Source organism: Sinohyriopsis cumingii, chromosome 13 (genome assembly GCF_028554795.1).
Source record: "Sinohyriopsis cumingii isolate HCF-2022 chromosome 13, ASM2855479v2, whole genome shotgun sequence".
NCBI lineage: Eukaryota > Metazoa > Mollusca > Bivalvia > Unionida > Unionidae > Sinohyriopsis > Sinohyriopsis cumingii.
The window spans coordinates 42121728-42141803 of record NC_142973.1 but is presented as its reverse complement, the minus strand read 5'-3'; the positions used below and the strand labels follow the sequence as shown (position 1 = coordinate 42141803).

General features: G+C 35.7%; 1 protein-coding gene across 1 annotated transcript in view; it reads right to left on the bottom strand.

Moving 5' to 3' along the window:
- Positions 1–727: 727 nt before the first annotated feature.
- Positions 728–20076, bottom strand: part of LOC149785288 (N-acetylated-alpha-linked acidic dipeptidase 2-like) — a 61757-nt gene continuing 42408 nt past the window's right edge. The window contains exons 14-18 of the mRNA XM_089979162.1: positions 8921–9008; positions 7505–7766; positions 6574–6655; positions 2764–2856; positions 728–1576 (exon numbers count right to left, since the gene is read on the bottom strand). Of these exons, the coding sequence (XP_089835288.1) occupies positions 1399–1576; positions 2764–2856; positions 6574–6655; positions 7505–7766; positions 8921–9008 (703 nt within the window). The 3' untranslated portion in view covers positions 728–1398. The remainder of the gene's footprint in view (positions 1577–2763; positions 2857–6573; positions 6656–7504; positions 7767–8920; positions 9009–20076) is intronic.

Below are 20076 nucleotides of genomic sequence, written 5' to 3'. Positions count from 1 at the left end.
AACCGATAAGTACATAATTAGCCAACTGCTCTAATAACGTCACATGAACCGACAAGTACCTAATTAGCCAACTTCTCTGATGAAATCACATGAACCGATAAGTACCTAATTAGCCAACTTCTCTAATAACGTCATATGAACCGATAAGTACATAATTAGCCAACTTCTCTAATAACGTCATATGAACCGACAAGTACCTAATTCGCTAACTTCTCTAATAACGTCACATGAACCGATAACTATCTAAATTATTAGTCAACTTCTCTAACGACGTCACATGCACTAATGACTGTCTAAGATTCGTTCTCGTTGCACTGAACTTTCGTTATCTTTCGAAAGTTTGCAATCTACTCAGTAAATAATAGAGTGGTTATATTTTGGGTCTCGGAACTAAAGTGTATTGGTTGGGATTTATACATATATTAGTTTAAAAACGTTCTTGTTGCGCCACATATGATAGTAACAGAAGTGGAAACGTTATTGCTAAACAATATCATCGTACAAACTGGTTGGTAGGAGTACGTGCATGATTAAACATTCTACTATTCTAGAATTGTCACCTTGTCTCTACAGTGTATTCTTAGACCTAACACTATTTCCATCCAACTTGGCTATTACAGAATTTCGTATTTTATCAAAGCTATTAAAATGAGTTTTAAAAACTTGATACAAATATACAAATAGGAGTCAGCGGCTTACGTTGTGTGCTTGAAACGCTGAAAAAGGCTTATTTAGGACAATTTATTCAACATATTCACAATTTCAGAATAATGTACGAGCTGTTTGAAAATCCAAGTTGTGATCACGAAGAGACTACATCCCGATTACATAAACTTTGGACCAATGTCACAATATAACAATCTAGCTCCCGGACACAGCCTTTGCCTCTGCTCATTGAAGAGTTTGTCATTATTACGAACTTTACAATGCTACCCTGGCAAAGAGTACAGAATTTTAGTATTTACATTTTAAACGCATTTTTAAAAACACAGTGAAAAGATAAATGTGTAGGGCTCTGCTAGTGAGGTTAATCTCACAGAGTGTATATTGTTTTCTGACCCTTTTTGAAGTTGTATACAGGAGCAACTTAAGTGAATTTCATGGAAACGATTACTCCTAGCCGCCATTTATGGGCATATCAGAGCCACATCAGCTGGAAATTATTATGTTTTGGCCTCTAGTACAACTTGTCATATAAGGAGTGACTGGAATGTCTTCAGACGGTGTTTTGAATGAGGATGTTAACACTGGCAAGACTTTCTTGAAATGAATACCATCCTGAGTAATACTTAGACTGAAATTGACGTCAGTGTAATTTTCCTGTGGTACACAAAATAATCGTTGTAGAATATCATGGAATCTGACAGTTACATCGAATTTCTTATATGTGTTTTAAAATCAATCGTTTTCTAGAAACATTGCTAAGGAATATATACTATGGGTCAAAATCGTAACGTGTTTTCGGATCTGAGGCCACTTCTTTGGGTTACTATTCGGGAGTTCCAAAAGGTCCTCTAGTCCCGGAAATCCAGTTCCGCCATAGTGGTTAAGCCCACTAGGAGACTGCAACAGATGTCTGAAATACGAGAACAACAAGCTTCAATATCAAGCTTCTATCTTCTATATTTGTATTCTTATTTCTGCAAGTCAGTGCAAAAATGTGTCAGAATGGACTTGGTTCACACCGGGAGCAAAATTTATAAAAATACATAATTGAACCTGTTGACTGAAAGGGCAAAGGCAATTGACAAAACTACTGTGTATATATACTTCAACCGATTAAACAAGTTTCCGTTTAAAATTATCGAGTTCGGCTGACGTTGTGTTTTTGTTTACTTGATGGATCTTGATGTGTCGTAAATGGAGAATAACCGGACCTTTATACATTCAGTAACAATGTAAGTAATGTTAATTCACATGCCTGTGAAAGTGGATCACTGTAGCAAGAAATGTCAGAACAGTGGAGGGAAAACAATCCTATGCAGGTATATATAATAGGAAAGGTTAGCAACGGAGTTTATAGGTGGGTGGGGTGCAGTAAAAATATTCATAAATATTGTTGATGCTGATCAAACTATTGTTACAAATCATATCTCGCCTAAGAGAAAGAGTGCTAATCATCTATGCGCCATGGTAGTACAAGGACGGTAATTCCAGAGTAATTGTGAACTGAATTTCAGAAAAACAGCGCAATACCATTTCAAAAGTCAAGGTCGCAACAAATATCAAAATGTACTGTGTACATGACAATTATGTTATGCAAGCGTCATTTCTTTCTTGACTAATATTTTAACCTTTGCCGATATTTTTTTTTACATATCTCAAACTTACATATTGTTTACACCGTACCACAATTTCAGTTCCGATTATGCGGAAAAGTCAAAATACGTTTGTACTGAATTGTCAGTTAAAGAGATATGAAATGTCGAGGAAATCAGAATAAAAACATCAGTTCCTAGAGGAATCATTAGCAGTATTTCTTAGTAAAGATGCCAACAGGAACTATAAATTTTGTCCGAAGCGTGACCAAACATGCGACAAACCCAGGTTGTGAACGTACTATGATAGTGCCTTTTTTTAAAAATCCCCCTATCACGCACACGGTTTCGTGTCAATTCCTACGCAAAGTCGAACTTTTTAGACTTTAAACTGAAATTTAAATTTTGTCAAAAAGAGGACACGAAAAAATTTATCGCCATAGCAGCAGCATGCATGTTGACCTTAGTCGAAAAGAAGGAAGTGTTGGTAAGGAAAAGCAAATACCTGTACATAGGACGAAGCGGTAAACCCTCTGGCACAATGAACGCTCTTTCCACAGACTGGAGTTTGTCGTTAATCATTCTAACCTGCAAGGGGCTGACGAAAGAAGACTTTAAAAATGTATCTCATCATGGAAGACACATGTATGATTCAAAGTCAAGGATATATTCTTGAAAGGAAATGTGGTTTATGTTTTCAAATAATACGATATAATACTGAAACAACTAAATTTTGATTTAAACTGTCGGAAAAATTAAACTAATGGAGAATAATTTCAACTTACCTTCATGTTAAAATATCAAATAGCAAGACAATAAGTATGGCTAAGTATTAATTTATACTCTGTACATGACTTGTGTCATGGTCGTGATTGAGGGTTTTGAATGGCGTTTTGCCTACCTGACTTTTGTTATGTATATAAGATATTCAATAAAACGTTTATAAGAATTTGAGTTAAAGAAAATTAGTGGAATTTCCCATGGAAAATTTGTTTTCCGGAACATTATGTTGTGTCATAGGTCAGGTGAAAATCTGTATAAATAGGGATTTGGTGAACAAATCTATAAGTCCTGTTTCATATCAGTCTTTGGGAATTTATAGTCAGAGTTTGTAGAAGTGTTCAGAAATAATTTGAGTGGAATCATTTATTTAAATTATTCATTAGAATTACAATGTACTCATTTGCCTTTCGGACTAAATTACTATTTTGGGATTATTGAGTACTCTGTCAAAGATATTCTGGATTGCATAATTGTGGTACATCAGGACGTTCAAGAATATAGTACATCAGGACATTTAAGAATGTTGGAATTCATTCAGAATATTCATTACTTTTGAACTCGTGATAGGATATTTAGGATTATTTAGGACTTACTCCACAATGCTGTAAGTGTCTTTTGAATTCTCACTCTGTAACTTAGAGAAATGTTCTGGTTTCACTTCCTTTCTGTTATATAGTTTAGGACCTAGAATCGTAACAGTAGACTAAACAACAACGATAAGCAACATCAAAGTCCCACAAGAGAAGAAAGCAAAACCAAGCATGTAAATTTTATAACATAAATTGTTTCAACATATTTTTTAAAAAATCTGAAATTCTGATTGTGGATTTTATGAGATAATATCTTACCTTAAAAGTAGTCCATTAGCGCACAAACTCAGAATATAATAATTCTAAATATTTCATATGGTTTAGTCGGAACTCGTAAACTACGTTATTCTTCTTCACATTCATTCTGGTCTTATTGACTTGCATTTTCCAATAATTCAAGATTTTAACATACAGGCTACACTGGGCCGAACCACAGTTTTCCGTTGGGTGAAACAATTAGGTTTACTTTTATCTTGCCAGTCATTCTACCTTAAATTTCTCAAATATCCATTATCATCGAATTTCTCACAGCAAATGTTGTATGATTTGGGGAATAAATAACATGTTATTAACAACAAATATTTAGTTTAAAGACAGAAAAAAGGCAGGCAAAAAGATTTTGTTCCAGTTAAAGCCCTAAATAAACACAGCGTTTATCGCCTACTCGAATAATTCAGCTGGCGGTTTTTACTGGCCGGATATCAGTAACAGCGTCAGAGTAAAATTATAGATTTATTCGATTTTTCTTTACATTTAATAAATAACCGAATGCCTCATAATCTACCCTTGTGTTCTTTTAAATAAATAATGGTCCTCTCTTAAGATTCCGTTTTATAATGCGGGAAAAAAAACCCCAGGACTTGAGGAGGGTTCGTTCCCGATAAAGGTCGTCGCAGGACTGGGCAAATTAATATCAAGTGTGTTAAGCCCTTAAAATTAGCTATATTTATGCATCTTGGGAATGGCTTGTCCAGGTATAAATAGTACAATATTTGTTAGAAAATAGAGAAAGAGAAAAATAACTTCTAAGGATGTCGAACCAAATACCCCTGACTAACTATCGTTACACGTTTAAATTTCAGGTATTTGGAACATAGAATGGGCTTTGAAAGTCCAGTGCATGACGATAAAACACACCAAGTCTGAAACTGTATTATTTTTTTAAAGTAATTTTTCACATCACAGCTGAGTAGCTTCGTAATTTTTGTACTTGCATTTGCCATATTGTGCTTATTGCTTCAAAGTCGGGAAAACCATCTAGAAATTACAATAATGTAACATTATTTATCTGAATTTGTAAAAAGTGAAAACTATCTCTCCTCGGCACTGATGGCTATTAAGTGCGGCTTTTCCCCCTAAACGTCCAGCATGTTGTGATTGTACCCTCTCTAAAACAAAGTGTCCTCCATTTTATGATTGTACCCTCTCTATAATAAATGTCATCCATGTTATGGTAGTACTCTCTCTAAAATAAATGTCATTTATTTTATGATTGTACCCTCTCTAAAATAAATGTCATCCATTTTATGATTGTACCCTCTCTAAAACAAATGTCATCCATTTTATAATTGTACCCTCTCTAAAACAAAGTGTCCTCCATTTTATGATTGTACCCTCTCTAAAATAAATGTCATACATTTTATGATTGTACCCTCTCTAAAACAGTGTCCTCCATATTGTGATTGTACCCTCTCTAAAATAAATGTCATCCATTTTATGATTGTACCCTCTCTAAAATAAATGTAATTCACGGTATGATTGTACTCTCTCTAAAACAAATGTCTTCCATGTTGTGATTGTACTCTCTCTCTCTCTAAAATAAAAGTCCTCCAGGTTGTGATTGTACCCTCTCTAAACTAAATGTCCTCTATATTGTGATTGTACTCTCTCTAAACTAAATGTCTTCCATGTTGTGATTGTACCCTCTCTAAACTAAATGTCCTCTATATTGTGATTGTACTCTCTCTAAACTAAATGTCTTCCATGTTGTGATTGTACCCTCTCTAAACTAAATGTCCTCTATATTGTGATTGTACTCTCTCTCTCTCTCTACAATAAATGTCCTCCATGTTATGACTGTACTCTCCTTACAATAAATGTCATCCATTTTATGATTGTACTCTCTCTAAAATAAAAGTTCTCCATGTTGGGATTGTACCTTCTCTAAAATAAATGTCGTTCACGGTATGATTGTACTCTCTCTAAAATAAATGTCGTCCATATTGTGATTGTACCCTCTCTAAAATAAAAGTCCTCCATATTGTGATTGTACCCTCTCTAAACTAGATGTCCTCCATTTTGTGATTGTACCCTCTCTACAATAAGTGTCCTCCATGTTGTGATTGTACCCTCTCTAAAATAAATGTCTTCCATATTGTGATTGTACCCTCTCTAAAATAAAAGTCCTCCATGTTGTGATTGTACCCTCTCTAAAATAAAAGTCCTCCATATTGTGATTGTACTCTCTCTACAATAAATGTCTTCCATATTGTGATTGTACTCTCTCTCTCTACAATAAGTGTCCTCCATTTTGTGATTGTACCCTCTCTACAATAAGTGTCCTCCATGTTGTGATTGTACCCTCTCTAAAATAAATGTCTTCCATATTGTGATTGTACCCTCTCTAAAATAAAAGTCCTCCATATTGTGATTGTACTCTCTCTACGATAAATGTCTTCCATATTGTGATTGTACTCTCTCTACAATAAATGTCTTCCATATTGTGATTGTACCCTCTCTAAAATAAAAGTCCTCCATATTGTGATTGTACTCTTTCTACAATAAGTGTCCTCCATATTGTGATTGTACTCTCTCTAAAATAAATGTCATCCATATTGTGATTGTACTCTCTCTAAAATAAATGTCGTCCAAAGAAGCATAGCAGAGTTATACTAAGTCTTCAGCTAAAAACAAAGAGACAAACAAAACAAAGCAAAACTTACTTGTTCTGATCTAAGTGTACTATTTTCTGATGAAAGATTCTTGCGGCTGTCTTTAATCTCTCGGCTGATGCCAGTAATTCGTCTAAAGCATTACAGGAAAACAGTCTTAATATAGAGTGATATTTACAATATACAGATAGAGTAACACAACACGGACTGAGGAAAAATAGTTGCAATATTCTAGATCTGTAAGTAGAAATCTCAATAGTTTTTTCAGGTCACATTATATATTTTACCCTACAATAACGATTGTTTCCAAAGATTTCAAGAAAGTTGATATCAATACTGTTCTAATATAGAAAAGACCTGAACGAAAAATTTCTAACATTTACTTGTTCCATGTTTAAAATCGGCATGCATATCTATTTACAAAACAAGAAATTTAATTATTTAAAAGAAGTTAATATAGCAATGCAGTTCATTTATATTTTGGTATTTTGATCTTAATGGGATACAAAACGCCTAATATAACTTCTGAATACTTTCAGTAGACAAACGTAACTTCATAATATCACAAGACATAGATTTCTGATTAAAAATCTAGTTCTTTTTGTGTGTCTAGAACTGGGTTTATTTACCAACAGAATGCATTACTTTGATTTACAAGATTGTATTAAAAGAATAAAACGATCTATACACTAAATTGCGATTTTCGCATTTGATCGAGACGGTAACAGAAACCTGACATTCATATGACTTGTGACGGTAATCACTGTAGTGCATTCGACCGATGATGGTACGAGCAACTGATTTTGGTAGAATGCGATAGTGCTTACTGTCATGTGTCTGTGGTGCATATAATCGGTCAGATGCCATTTTCCCCTAAACTTCTGTGTTTGTATGCCCTTGTTTTATTTATGATAGAGTGATTGTCTAAGGATTGCATACACTCATCAAATTTGTAATTATTTTCTAAGATTTTAAAACCTACCGTATTCGACATTGTTTTCTGTGAAATCAGCTCGAAGCTTGTCTAACTGTCGAATATTAAGAGCAATCATCCCAGCATACGTGCGTACGTTCAGCGGCAAAATTCTGGCGTCCACTAGCTGTCGAATCAATTCGCAGTGGAAGAGGGTTAAAGTTTTGGCCAACATATAACCTGGGTCTATCATCTTGATGAGTTCATATTGATCATATCGTGTATGATAGGGCGGGTGGTCGTTCATAGGAATCACTTTACCATCAATAATCTGAAATAAGTCATCATTAGCAAAAAATAATACAGAGAGGAACATCCGGAATTTTAGGCGTGGGAATTGGGTATAAAAGAAATCATGTTGATGACTCTTGCATTAATTTGAAAACTTTAAGATAAACGAACTTGTGCCAAAGAGGATTTGGGCGATAAAAAGAGCAATGAAAGCTTCGAGTTTTCTGTCCAAAGTAGAGTAGTAGTCTTGTAAATATTTTCTGCTATGATTGTTTTACTACAACCATGATTTCTGCTGCAGCATATGGAGCTGATGCTGTTTGGATTTTGTTTTGCTGCCTCCACTTTTGCCATTACACCTACCCCCATCACCACAACAAAAAAGATAACAACGACAGCAACAACTACTACCGTAACAATAATTACTACTACTACTACTGCTACCAGTATAGGACTCACTGTACTAATTCAGCTCTCATAATAAACTTATACAAACACCATGATTTAAAAAATTCGAGAACTTTTTCTGGAATGCTATCAAACTTGTATTTATCAGCGCATACATATCATTGATGACAGCTCATGTTTAGAAATAAAACATATGAGCCGCTGCATTTTCTGGATCTACATTTGTTTGAAACGTGTGTTTTCGAATCCATCGAAGAATCAGGTGCTAATTTCGGTGATGAGTTTTCCAAACTCAAGTCTGCAAAAGGAATTAAACCCAACCAATCAAACATTGTCTCTATTTTTTGTCAGTTACACCTAGGATAGTCAAAAGAATCTTTTCTCGAAAATTTTACTTTCATTATCACCAATCCTGGCTAGCCAAACCGAAAAATACTGTTAAATTTTCACCAAATTTAGACTGGTCTCCAATCTTCCATTAGCACCGGGAGTCCTATAGGCACTACCACAAAGGAAATAACTTTCATTTTTTGGTTTAACAATAAAAATTACGAAGGCTACAGCTACTACTACTACTTCCACTACCACTACCAGTACTATTGCTACTGCCACTACTGCCAGAAACAACAATATACTACTACTATTACCATAGCCACCACACTACTACTACTGCTGCTGTAAATAGTTCGGGAAAAAGAACAAAGCCTTTGTACAGCCATAAGCAATGATATCAAGACCGGTAAATAAGCGTCATTCATACAATCAAAAGATTACTTTCTATCTTACATAGCCGGTGTACTCGGAGTAGGTTGACGGAATTCCTACGAGAGCAATGAATGGTGTGTGATCAGAGCCTGAGCCTATTGGATGTATTCTGCAAAAACAAAAGAAGATAACCAGTTAGTATTTTTTGTGAGCTAAGGAAGACGGAAAACCATTTTTCAGCCAACAAGGGAACGTTGATGATTATTTTCCGTGAAACAGGAAACAAAGCACATTTCAGTCTGCATAGTGCCCACTGAAATGTGCTTTTGTTTCCTGTTTCACGGAAAATGGAAAGAGAAAAGATGTTATTTTTCAGATTAATGGAACAAGACAACTATTTCCAATGGACAAGAGAACACAAAGACCTTTGAGAGGGTCTCAGCATAGTTCATCTAAAGGCTGACAAAAACATGACGATTTCTCCACGACATGCGGAAATGTGGGCAGAGAAACCGACATACTACCTTTATTTATATTTTCCAAATATATCCGAAGCCAGAGACATTTTTATCGTGTTTATTTAACGACTATAAAATAGCGTATTTCGCAGTTTGTTTTAGATGTAATAGATCACGATGAGACGAATACCACTAATTGCGCCATAGTTGGAGAAACTGAGCTAAATCTACACTGACGCTTATTACTTGACGTGGATAGTGGGTTATTTTCTATGAACGTTCTAGTGTCCTTCATAACGCAAGCACATGTCTCACAACTTTGGTCTTATTTTCTTTGTGAAAGCAGCATTCCTCATGACGCATCTCCAAATTACGTGGTATGTATATATATATAGATACAAAGGTATCCGAGAAATTAAGCTAACCATAAACCCTAATCTGTTTTGATTCTGGTCGACCTGACAGATCGATAGATATCAGACACCAACAAAACGGGGCTACTTTTGCAAGCCGGTCAAAGTCGCCTGAAAGAATCAGAATTAAAGATATGCATGTATCTCCCTCACTGCCATTTTAAAATTACTGTTGGTCGCAGTGCCGGATTACCAAATAGGCAGAGTAGGAACCGGCCTAGGGGCCCCGCGACAACGGATCAAAATAATATTGATAAAACGTATTAGGAGATAATTTGCAGTGGGAGGGGGGGAGGCAAAGATTTCGAATGCCTAAGGGCCTCCACAGGGTTTTAATCCGGCACTGGTTGGGCACATGTTAAAATTTGACCGCTGCATATTTTTGCCGGAGATAATTTCGTGACCCGACAAACTAAAGATCAGTTACTGTTCATTGAAATGAAGAAAAAAATACGTGTTTTTTGTGACAGTCTCAAATAAATGAACAAAAAGAAAAAACATGTTTATAGTTGTCAATGTCACGTAAATGAGATGGTGCTTTTGTTTGATTTGTTTGTTTGTTTTGCTTTGATGGGATTGGGTGGGTGGGTGGGTGGGTGATTCCAATTGTTCGCCATTTTATGAAATACATTGTTGTAATGATGTGCGTTCTCTGTTGTCGGTTCATTCACAGTCGTAGGCATTCAGACAATTTGGATGACGAGATGCAATGAATTAACTTTAGCTCTTTCATGTTCTGTGTTGCTAGGGGTCGTCCATTAATTATGTCAACAGAATGGGGGAGGAGTGGGTTTGAAGAAGTTTGACAATTGTTGACATGGGGGAGGGGGAGTTCAAGATAAATTGACATCAACAATGTTATTTTTTACAATAAATTTAATAAATCAAAAAATAGGAATTTAGTCGGTGCGTTGGTATGGCACACACTCGCTCGCCCGTCAACAGCCCACCAGTTTAATCCTAAACCGGTTGAGCTCTTGCCAAGGAAGTCATAGTTTTGCATCATCATATTTTTTTTTTTTTTTCAAAGTAGATTGTAGACTGTATACAGATTTGTAAGGGAAGCTGTTACTAAATTCAAAGACTGCACTGCGCCATAGACATCTAAATAGTATAGCTATCCATGAACTTCTATTAAATAGCATCTATGTTATATGTAATGCCATGATGTAAATTGTTGCCAACCGATTCGAAGCTCGTACTTTGAGATTATCGCCGATAGATTCATTCCACCACCAATTCCAGTCTGCCAGACTAGTGAAGGCCTTAAAGCACCAGATGCATCTGAGAGCGACTTGCACAGATTTCCATCTCTTTTCTTCAGTCTTTGAAAGTTGATAACATGCTACCTCGATCGGCAAAGGCATTCAAAATTCTTCCATATGATCTATATTGTCCTTCCATTCAGCTGTTGTTGCTTGAACGGATCTCCAAAATCTGTCACCTCTATGTTGCTTCACAAGTCATGTTGAAGAAGCATGTTCAACAGCACCGACAACGCGATCTTGGGCCTAGGCAATTACCACATGCTCCTCAACCGCAAAGAATTCGGCCAATACGAGTGGCTGCCAAAAGACAGAGAGAGAGCTGATGGCAATTATTGCTCATGGAGAGATGTTAAGCACAGAATGGTTAGATGAAGATGATGTTGACTTGTCGGGTGTATCGGTTCCACAAGAAATTAACGAATCAGCCACTATGCCCATTATAACATTTGAGGAACATTTGGCTTCCCCATGGGAAGATGATAGAAGCTAGAATATAAACTCTCAATTTTTTCATGAATTCAAAGTGTTATAGTCAATTTGAAATCTGTTAAACAAGTTTAAAAAAATGTATTAAAATTTATTTGTAGACCTTTTAATTTCTATAATTCTATTTTTAGCATAAAAGCCAGCCGTATAAAATATTGTTAGTTTGGAGGGGGGGGGGGGAAAATTGTATGGGGGGGGGGGGACTGAAAGTTTGACAGTTGTTGACAAGGGGGTGGCGGTAAATAATTGCCTAAAAATTGTTGACATAATTAATGAACGTCCCCTTATTTTTTTATTGCTTTCATACCATACATGGTATCCCAGTACTCAATATATGTAACCGCAATCATTTCTCATTCAAACTGTATGACTTTCGTTTTTAACCTAGCTAAGCAGACACTTTGCCATGGTAACGGTACGGAACTGACGAAGATGAATTTATTTGAACGTGTGAGACTATTTCGGTCATGTGGATAGGAATGGGAATGAATCTTATTTCCGACTTTGGCATCTGATAGTACATGTTCACTGTGAGTTAAGTCAAATAATTGGAGATTACCGATATACATGAAACTAGTAATTGTTACTAACTGTTCCCATCTATGTACGTGTATGACTCTACCTTTAAGGTAATAAATAATAGTAATAACAGCACCGCATCATTGAAAACACAACATTACAAAACCAAGAGAAGACTCTTTCCTTCGGTTTCGAAAACCCCAAATCTCTTCATTTTTTCGATTTTAATGATAGATTTATTTCGAGTATTAAAAGAACAAGTATTATAAATATGGATACTGTCAAAAGTGCGAAACCTAATATCCGTATTTTTAATAATAAACTGATACACGGCAATAGGGTGTAAGTAGCGCAATTTTTATTTAAAAAAAGGGTGTCTCGTAGAGTATCGTATTATATCAAACACTTATTAAACGGTAAGCATGTCGACTTTATAATGTCTTTATATGTCTAAGACTTACTTCCTTTTGACTCCATGATATCTCATTTCTTGTCACACACACACAAAATGTTCCTAACAGAATTTGTGCCACAAAATTAGTTAACACAAAATTCGGGAGGCTAGCCATTCTTCATACAATTAGGTTTTTTCAAATCGTGCGTTTTTCTTTATTCGGGTATATTCTGATGATCGGCAATATTCTAAATACCAAAACGGAATATAAAAACCGTCCGTTTATTTTTTTCAGTAACGAAAAAAAGATATGAAATTTCGTTTATTAAGCAGAAGACGTTTACTAAACGACAGTAGTATTATGTTGGAGACATCTGACACACCATAAAACCATTAACTGTTAGTTCGATCTTTTATCACTTGCTGCTCTGCAGCTTTGTTGCTATCTGATTTGCCTCTCCACGATTCGAATCCGTTACAAATACTAAAATAGGAACAACTAAACCAAAATGTAACAGTTGTGTCAGGAACTCCCGTCTGTAAAACTACGCAGACACAGAAACACATACAGTGTGTGAAAGAGAAATGAAGCATTAAAACAGACAACAGTGTATAAAATAAACTAAAGCAAAATGGCGGTGGATAGCCCATTCATTTTTGATAAAGCGTTTGATTCAACAAACCCGTTCAATGGATGGACGACGATGAATCAAGTGAATTGTTTCAGTTGGTATGATAACAACATTCTACGCAGTTGAAACTGCACAAGAGTTAGATTAAAAAAAATAAAGTAAACTGAAGTCTTAAACGCATGAAATGGATAGTCTCTTTTCAGGTACCCGATTGCTGAACATTGAACAACTCAATAATCGATAAATGGCACTGGCAGACCAAAACACAGCTGTTGCGGTTGCATGTAAACCATTTTGTGAAATTACTAAACGTATTTGCTGCAAAAGGTGTCATGAGCAAAAGATCTGCACGCGAATTTGAGAAAACAATGAGATGTAAAACTTGCAAGCAGAGAAGGCACTACATGTGTTGTGAACAAGTCCTAAAACTGAAACACAGTAGTGTAAGAAATGTAGACCTAAAACTGAAACACTGTAGTGTATGAATGTAGACCTAAAACTGAAACACTGTAGTGTATGAATGTAGACCTAAAACTGAAACACTGTAGTGCATGAATGTAGACCTAAAACTGAAACACTGTAGTGTATGAATGTAGACCTAAAACTGAAACACTGTAGTGTATGAATGTAGACCTAAAACTGAAACACTGTAGTGTATGAATGTAGACCTAAAACTGAAACACTGTAGTGTATGAATGTAGACCTAAAACTGAAACACTGTAGTGTATGAATGTAGACCTAAAACTGAAACATTGTAGTGTGTGAATGTAGACCTAAAAGTGAAACATTGTAGTGTATGAAGACCTAAAACTAAAATTTTGTAGTTTATAAATGTATCTGATTTTTCAAATACGTTCAATGATTCCTCGCTTAAACTGAAATATTCAAAATAAATTGATATGGGAAAATTTTGCACATTGAAAAATATATTTAAACCTTTGCAGGTATTAAAACAAACGGATTCTGTAAGGCTGCATTATATCAATCAACAATCAAAATATTAAAGCAGAAATAAATTTAAGAAATTTTCACTGTACAGATAAGTGAATTTAAGTGTATGGCAAATATTAGTCAACAATCGAAAATTTCAGCAAAAGAAATATTGAAGATATTTGCGATATAATCATTGAATAAAGGTAATAGCTCCAAAAATTCTAGGAAACAAATACTGAAATCGAGAAATGCTTGATTTGTGGAGAACATGCGCCAACAATCCAAGAATTCTAGGAAAACAAATAATGAAATCGAGAAATTTTTAATTTGTGAAGAATATGCGCCAACAATCCAAGAATTCTAGCAAACAAATACCGAGATAGAGAAATGCTTGATTTGTGGAGAATATGCGCCAACAATCCAATAATTCTAGGACACTAATACTGAAATCGAGAAATGCTTGATTTGTGGTGAATATGCGCCAAACAATCCAAGAATTCTAGCAAACATATACTGAAATCGAGAAATGCTTGAATTGTGAAGAATATGCGCCAACAATCCAAGAATTCTAGCAAACAAATACTGAAATCGAGAAATGCTTGATTTGTGGTGAATATACGCCAACAATCCACGAATTCTAGCAAACAAATACTGAAATCAAGAAATGCTTGATTTGTGAAGAATATACGCCAACAATCCAAGAACTCTAGCAAACAAATACTGAAATAAAGAAATGCTTGATTTGTGAAGAATATACGCCAACAATCCAAGAACTCTAGCAAACAAATACTGAAATCGAGAAATGCTTGATTTGTGGTGAATATGCGCCAAACAATCCAAGAATTCTAGCAAATAAATACTGAAATCAAGAAATGCTTGATTTGTGAAGAATATGCGCCAACAGTCCAAGAACTCTAGCAAACAAATACTAAAATCGAGAAATGCTTGATTTGTGGTGAATATGCGCCAACAATCCACGAATTCTAGCAAACAAATACTGAAATCAAGAAATGCTTGATTTGTGGTGAATATGCGCCAACAATCCAAGAATTCTAGCAAATAAATACTGAAATCAAGAAATGCTTGATTTGTGAAGAATATGCGCCAACAATCCACGAATTCTAGCAAACAAATACTGAAATCGAGAAATGCTTGAATTGTGGTGAATATGCGCCAACAATCCAAGAATTCTAGCAAATAAATACTGAAATCAAGAAATGCTTGATTTGTGAAGAATATGCGCCAACAGTCCAAGAACTCTAGCAAACAAATACTGAAATCAAGAAATGCTTGATTTGTGGTGAATATGCGCCAACAATCCAAGAATTCTAGCAAACAAATACTGAAATAGAGAAATGCTTGAATTGTGAAGAATATACGCCAACAATCCAAGAACTCTAGCAAAGAAAGGATGCACGAAAGTTATAGAGAGAATCACAAAGTCAAAGGATAACAAGAGGAATATCAGCGTCAGCGAAACATTGAGGAACTGCGGATGGAAGGCAACAAAGAGCAACAAAGACAGCCCAGATTGCAGTTTGACGAAAGATGAATGCAACAAACAAAAATCAGTAAGACGTAATCTTTTATAGAAGTAGTTCATAGATATTAACTTTCTCAAGGTAATGACCAGAACCTCATAATTTATATAGGTTTGTTTGAAACACAAGTGAAAAAGTTGTCACCAGGAAAGTATAAAGAAATGTATTCGGTATTAGTTCAGTATTATCGGGGTTAGACTTCGACAATTGTCCTAAGCTGATACAGGATAACAAAGAAAGAAGTAAAGACATTTCGTTATACAACAAATTTCAGAGCAATATTTGACATAACAGAAAAAGATGGTATTTCATGCTCTTTTTAGCAATAGATAACTGTTAACACAATGCAGATATCTTATAAAATATAAACAATTTACATACTGGAATGGATGAAAAATAAAAGGGATTGCACAACAAACACAGTAGTGATGATACATGCTCTTTCTATGCTGCCAAGTTAATGTGAATACTTTTTATGTATACTCACTTCAATTCACAAAGAATATAAACAACAAATTTGCTGATGAACATATTGAATTAACATATTTTGCAACTCGTTAGGTAAAATCGGAAAACTAGTGTGTGAAATAACTCCACTATATATGCCAAAAGATAATTATGATTTAAAAATTTAACTCGACAAAATTACGTCATATCTGTGATTAAATGATAACTGAAAACAAAGTTCGCGGACCATTATCGTTTGACAGGAGAATACAGAGATCCTACTAGCAATAATTTCATTTCAAATTTCACAGATCTAAAATAAACGTTAGTGTTCATTAATAACGTTACAATTTATGATAGCCACCTTTTTAAAATGGAGTGAGTAAGACAAGATCCTGAAATTAAATTAATATTGATATGGTCACAAAAGAAGGAAAGAGGATATCTGCCATAGGAAATTAATTTATTTAAGCATTTATCGATATATAGATTAATGGGTCAATCAATTACAAGAATTTAAACGATCACAAATTTATAGAAACAATTTATTATTTTCAACCAATTGAACGTACGTATTTTAAGAAGACATCCCATCTTATGAATAGCTTCACGGTTTCAACGGGTTCATGTCAGCAATTATACCATCTAAAGAAAAGTTTTACTGGTCACTGTTTAATTCGAGTAAATCCGATGATGACTATCACTAAGTTGAAGACATTATGGAGCATTTTAACTTTTGCACGCTCTGTGTTCTTGACGACTGCTACGTCAGGAAGGATGCATTGATGCCACATGACATTTTTAGGAGATTGATAATGTGAGGAAAATGAAACTCGACACTTTCGAATTTGCTCACTATTACGGCACACCTGGTGTAGCTCACGACGTATTAAAAGCAGCAGGTGTACGATTGCGACATTGAACAGATCACGATGAGTTCCTTATGATCGAGAGTGAAATAGTACGTAATCTCCACGATTATCACAGGGAGAAGTCTTTAGTATTACACCGCATCGATATTCTGACGTCCAAAACGAGTAGTGTGCTGATAAAAGACGTAAAACTGTGAAATAATGGAGAATATGATAAAATAAATCAAAAATCGTCTTTTATTATCTCGATACAAAAAGCAAAGGATGGCCTGTAGGTTAACACATGTCCGTGAAAAAAATCAAATGCACTAACAAACTGTATGGGAATAAGAAACTTTGTTAAACATTCTGATGACAACGTTACATGTTATATTTTAGAGGGCTGTTTTAGAGGTTCCAAGAAAGTTAAAATTTAAGGACTAACACATAAAATGTGTTTTTCCCAGAACTTCAAAAATAAGTCAGACCGCTCCAGTGGCCAAGTGGTTAGAGCGTCCGCCCCAGATGCGAGAGGTCTGGGTTCGAACCTCGGCCGAGTCATACCAAAGACTTCTAAATATGGTACTAACAGCTGCCTCGCTAGGCGCTCAGCATTAAGAGGTTAGTGTTAGGACTGGCCGACCTGGTGTCCGGGTGGGACATCATGCTACATGTCTGTGGCATGATGCCCCATTGCTAGACGTCACTTTAAACTGCCACACTGCAGACATCGTAGTCGATATGACTGGAAAATTGTTAAAGCAACGTTAAAAAATCTAAATCACACATCAAGCATAGTAAAGCCTCTGTAGACCGGCTTAATGAGCTTAATCGCTTATTTTTGTTTATGCTGACCAATACCAAGACTTCATCAAATAATAGGGGCCCCGAGTGGCCGAGTGGTCTAAAGCGCTCTCCGTTACGGATCACTGCCATCTCACCTCTGTCTTCGTAGGTTCGAGTCTCGGATTCGGCCAATGTGGGTATGTGAGAAAGCTTGCCAGTAGCTTCTCGAGGGTAGGTGGTTCTTTCCGGTGTTTTCCCAGGTTCTTCCTCCACCATTAATACTGGCCGCCATGTATAGCCTATCGTGTGCTGAAAAATGGCGTTAAACCCTACAACAACAACTACAACAACTCATCAAATAATGTTCACCTCACGAATGGCAGGATAGTTTGTCTTTAGTTTTCATCATATATTTTTTCGTTCGTATTTTTACAGTTGTCATTTTTATTGGTTTCCTATCTGTTTACCGAATATACAGGGGCCCCGAGTGGCCGAGTGGTCTAAAGCGCTCTCCGTCACGGATCACTGCCATCTCACCTCTGTCTACGTGGGTTCGAGTCTCGGGCTCGGTCAATGTAGATATGTGAGAAAGTTTGCCGGTAGCTTTTCGTGGGTCGGTGGTTCTTTCCGGGGTTTTCCCGGGTTCTTCCTCCACCATTAATACTGGCCGCCATGTATAGCCTATATTGTGCTGAAAAATGGCGTTAAACCCCATAACAACATAACAACCGAATACTTTTATTAATTCTTTTAATCAAGTCCTTAACAACGAAGTCGTTTGTAGCATACTGCCTCAAATCAGTGTTAACGTCGATACAGGATTTCAACCACTACTATTATTCCAAAATGGCAACTTAGTTCATTAGTAGTCCTAATTGTATATAACACTATGTTTCTACGGCGAATTAGGTATTTTCCCTTTGTCTCCAATGTACATGGCGATTTTGATACAGATGGCTTGGGTACTTTTCCTTTCTTCATGACTTATTTTTGAGTGTGTGTGTGTGTGTGTGTGTGTGTGTGAGAGAGAGAGAGAGAGAGAGAGAGCAGAACTTCGCAATTTTATATTGGTAAGTACGATATGCCACTGGCATGCTCACCATAAATATGGTGTATAAGTATAACCCCATATGTTACAGACAGTCTTGACGTTCATAATGTTCTTAAGCAACAAATAAGCTTTATAACTGCCAAACTAAACATATGACAAAACTCTGTGTCTAGAGATTTAGTCAATATCTGCATAAATGATTAATTTGCCCAATTGCAGTAATATAGTTGTTGCTGGGATAACTTTCGTAGAAATTATGTGAAAACCCACTGATTCTCAAGTCAGAATTGTTAGAAATGTGCTTACAGAACGCTATATTAATTGCGTGTCCAATACAATTTCTCTTGCAGAATACGGCACTTGATAGCAACCAGTTTTAAGATTTATCTTCTCTCTAACTACAGGAATTCCAGATAAGACCCTTTCTTCCCTTTTACTGCTTAGTGTTGAAACCATCTTTAATATTCTTCACCGATACAAATATTTTCAAATTAACTGACTTGGTGGACATATTGGATTTCAGCATGGCAACACTTTCGCTTAGGAACGACCATGCATCATAAAAAGTCTTCTGGTGAAAACCCCATTCTGATATGACTTTCCGTTTATGGAGGGAGTAACGATGACAAGAATTTTAAGAGGGAAGCCATAGGGGGTGGGCATATTAGATATCAGACTGACATTATTTCCACTTAACTAGACATCATAAGAAGTCTTTAGGTGAAAGCACAATGTAGATATGACCAACCATCAAGAAGTAGTGATAACAAGATTTTCAAGATGGCCGTTGAAGCAGTCTGTTAGAAGTCGGATCTGCGTCATTTTCATGTACGAACAACTGGATATTATATTAAGCCTTTCAGCGAAAACCGCACGATGATAAAACCATTCATTCAGGAGAAATAGTGATAGCAAGATTTTCAAAATGGACACTGTGACAGGCATACTGAACGTCTGAATGACACACTTAGGACCAACTAGACTAGTTGTTTAGTAAAAAAAACCATGTTGAGACAACTATCCGTTCAGAAGGACTAATAATAGCTTTTTTTTCAAGATGTCTACTGTGGTGGTAATATTAGACATCAGATTGATACCATTTTCATTTAAAACCACCTACACATCATAAGAAGTCTTCTGGTGAAGATCCCATATCAATATAATTTCCTTTCAGTAGGAGAAGCGATAACAATATTTTCATATTGGACATCAGATCTGTCCTAATTTCGTATAAGACCAACTAAACATCATAATAAGTCTTTTAGTAAACCCCCATGTCGTCAGGACCATTAATTCAAAAGAAGTAGCGATAACAATATTTTCAAGACGATCACAGCTATGTCCATATTGTAAGTCCAAGCGACACCATTTTATTTAGGACAGACTAGAACGTCAGATAAATGAGCTTTGTAATGTTTCATGGCAATCCTCGAAGTAGCTTAGGATGAATAGCAGTAA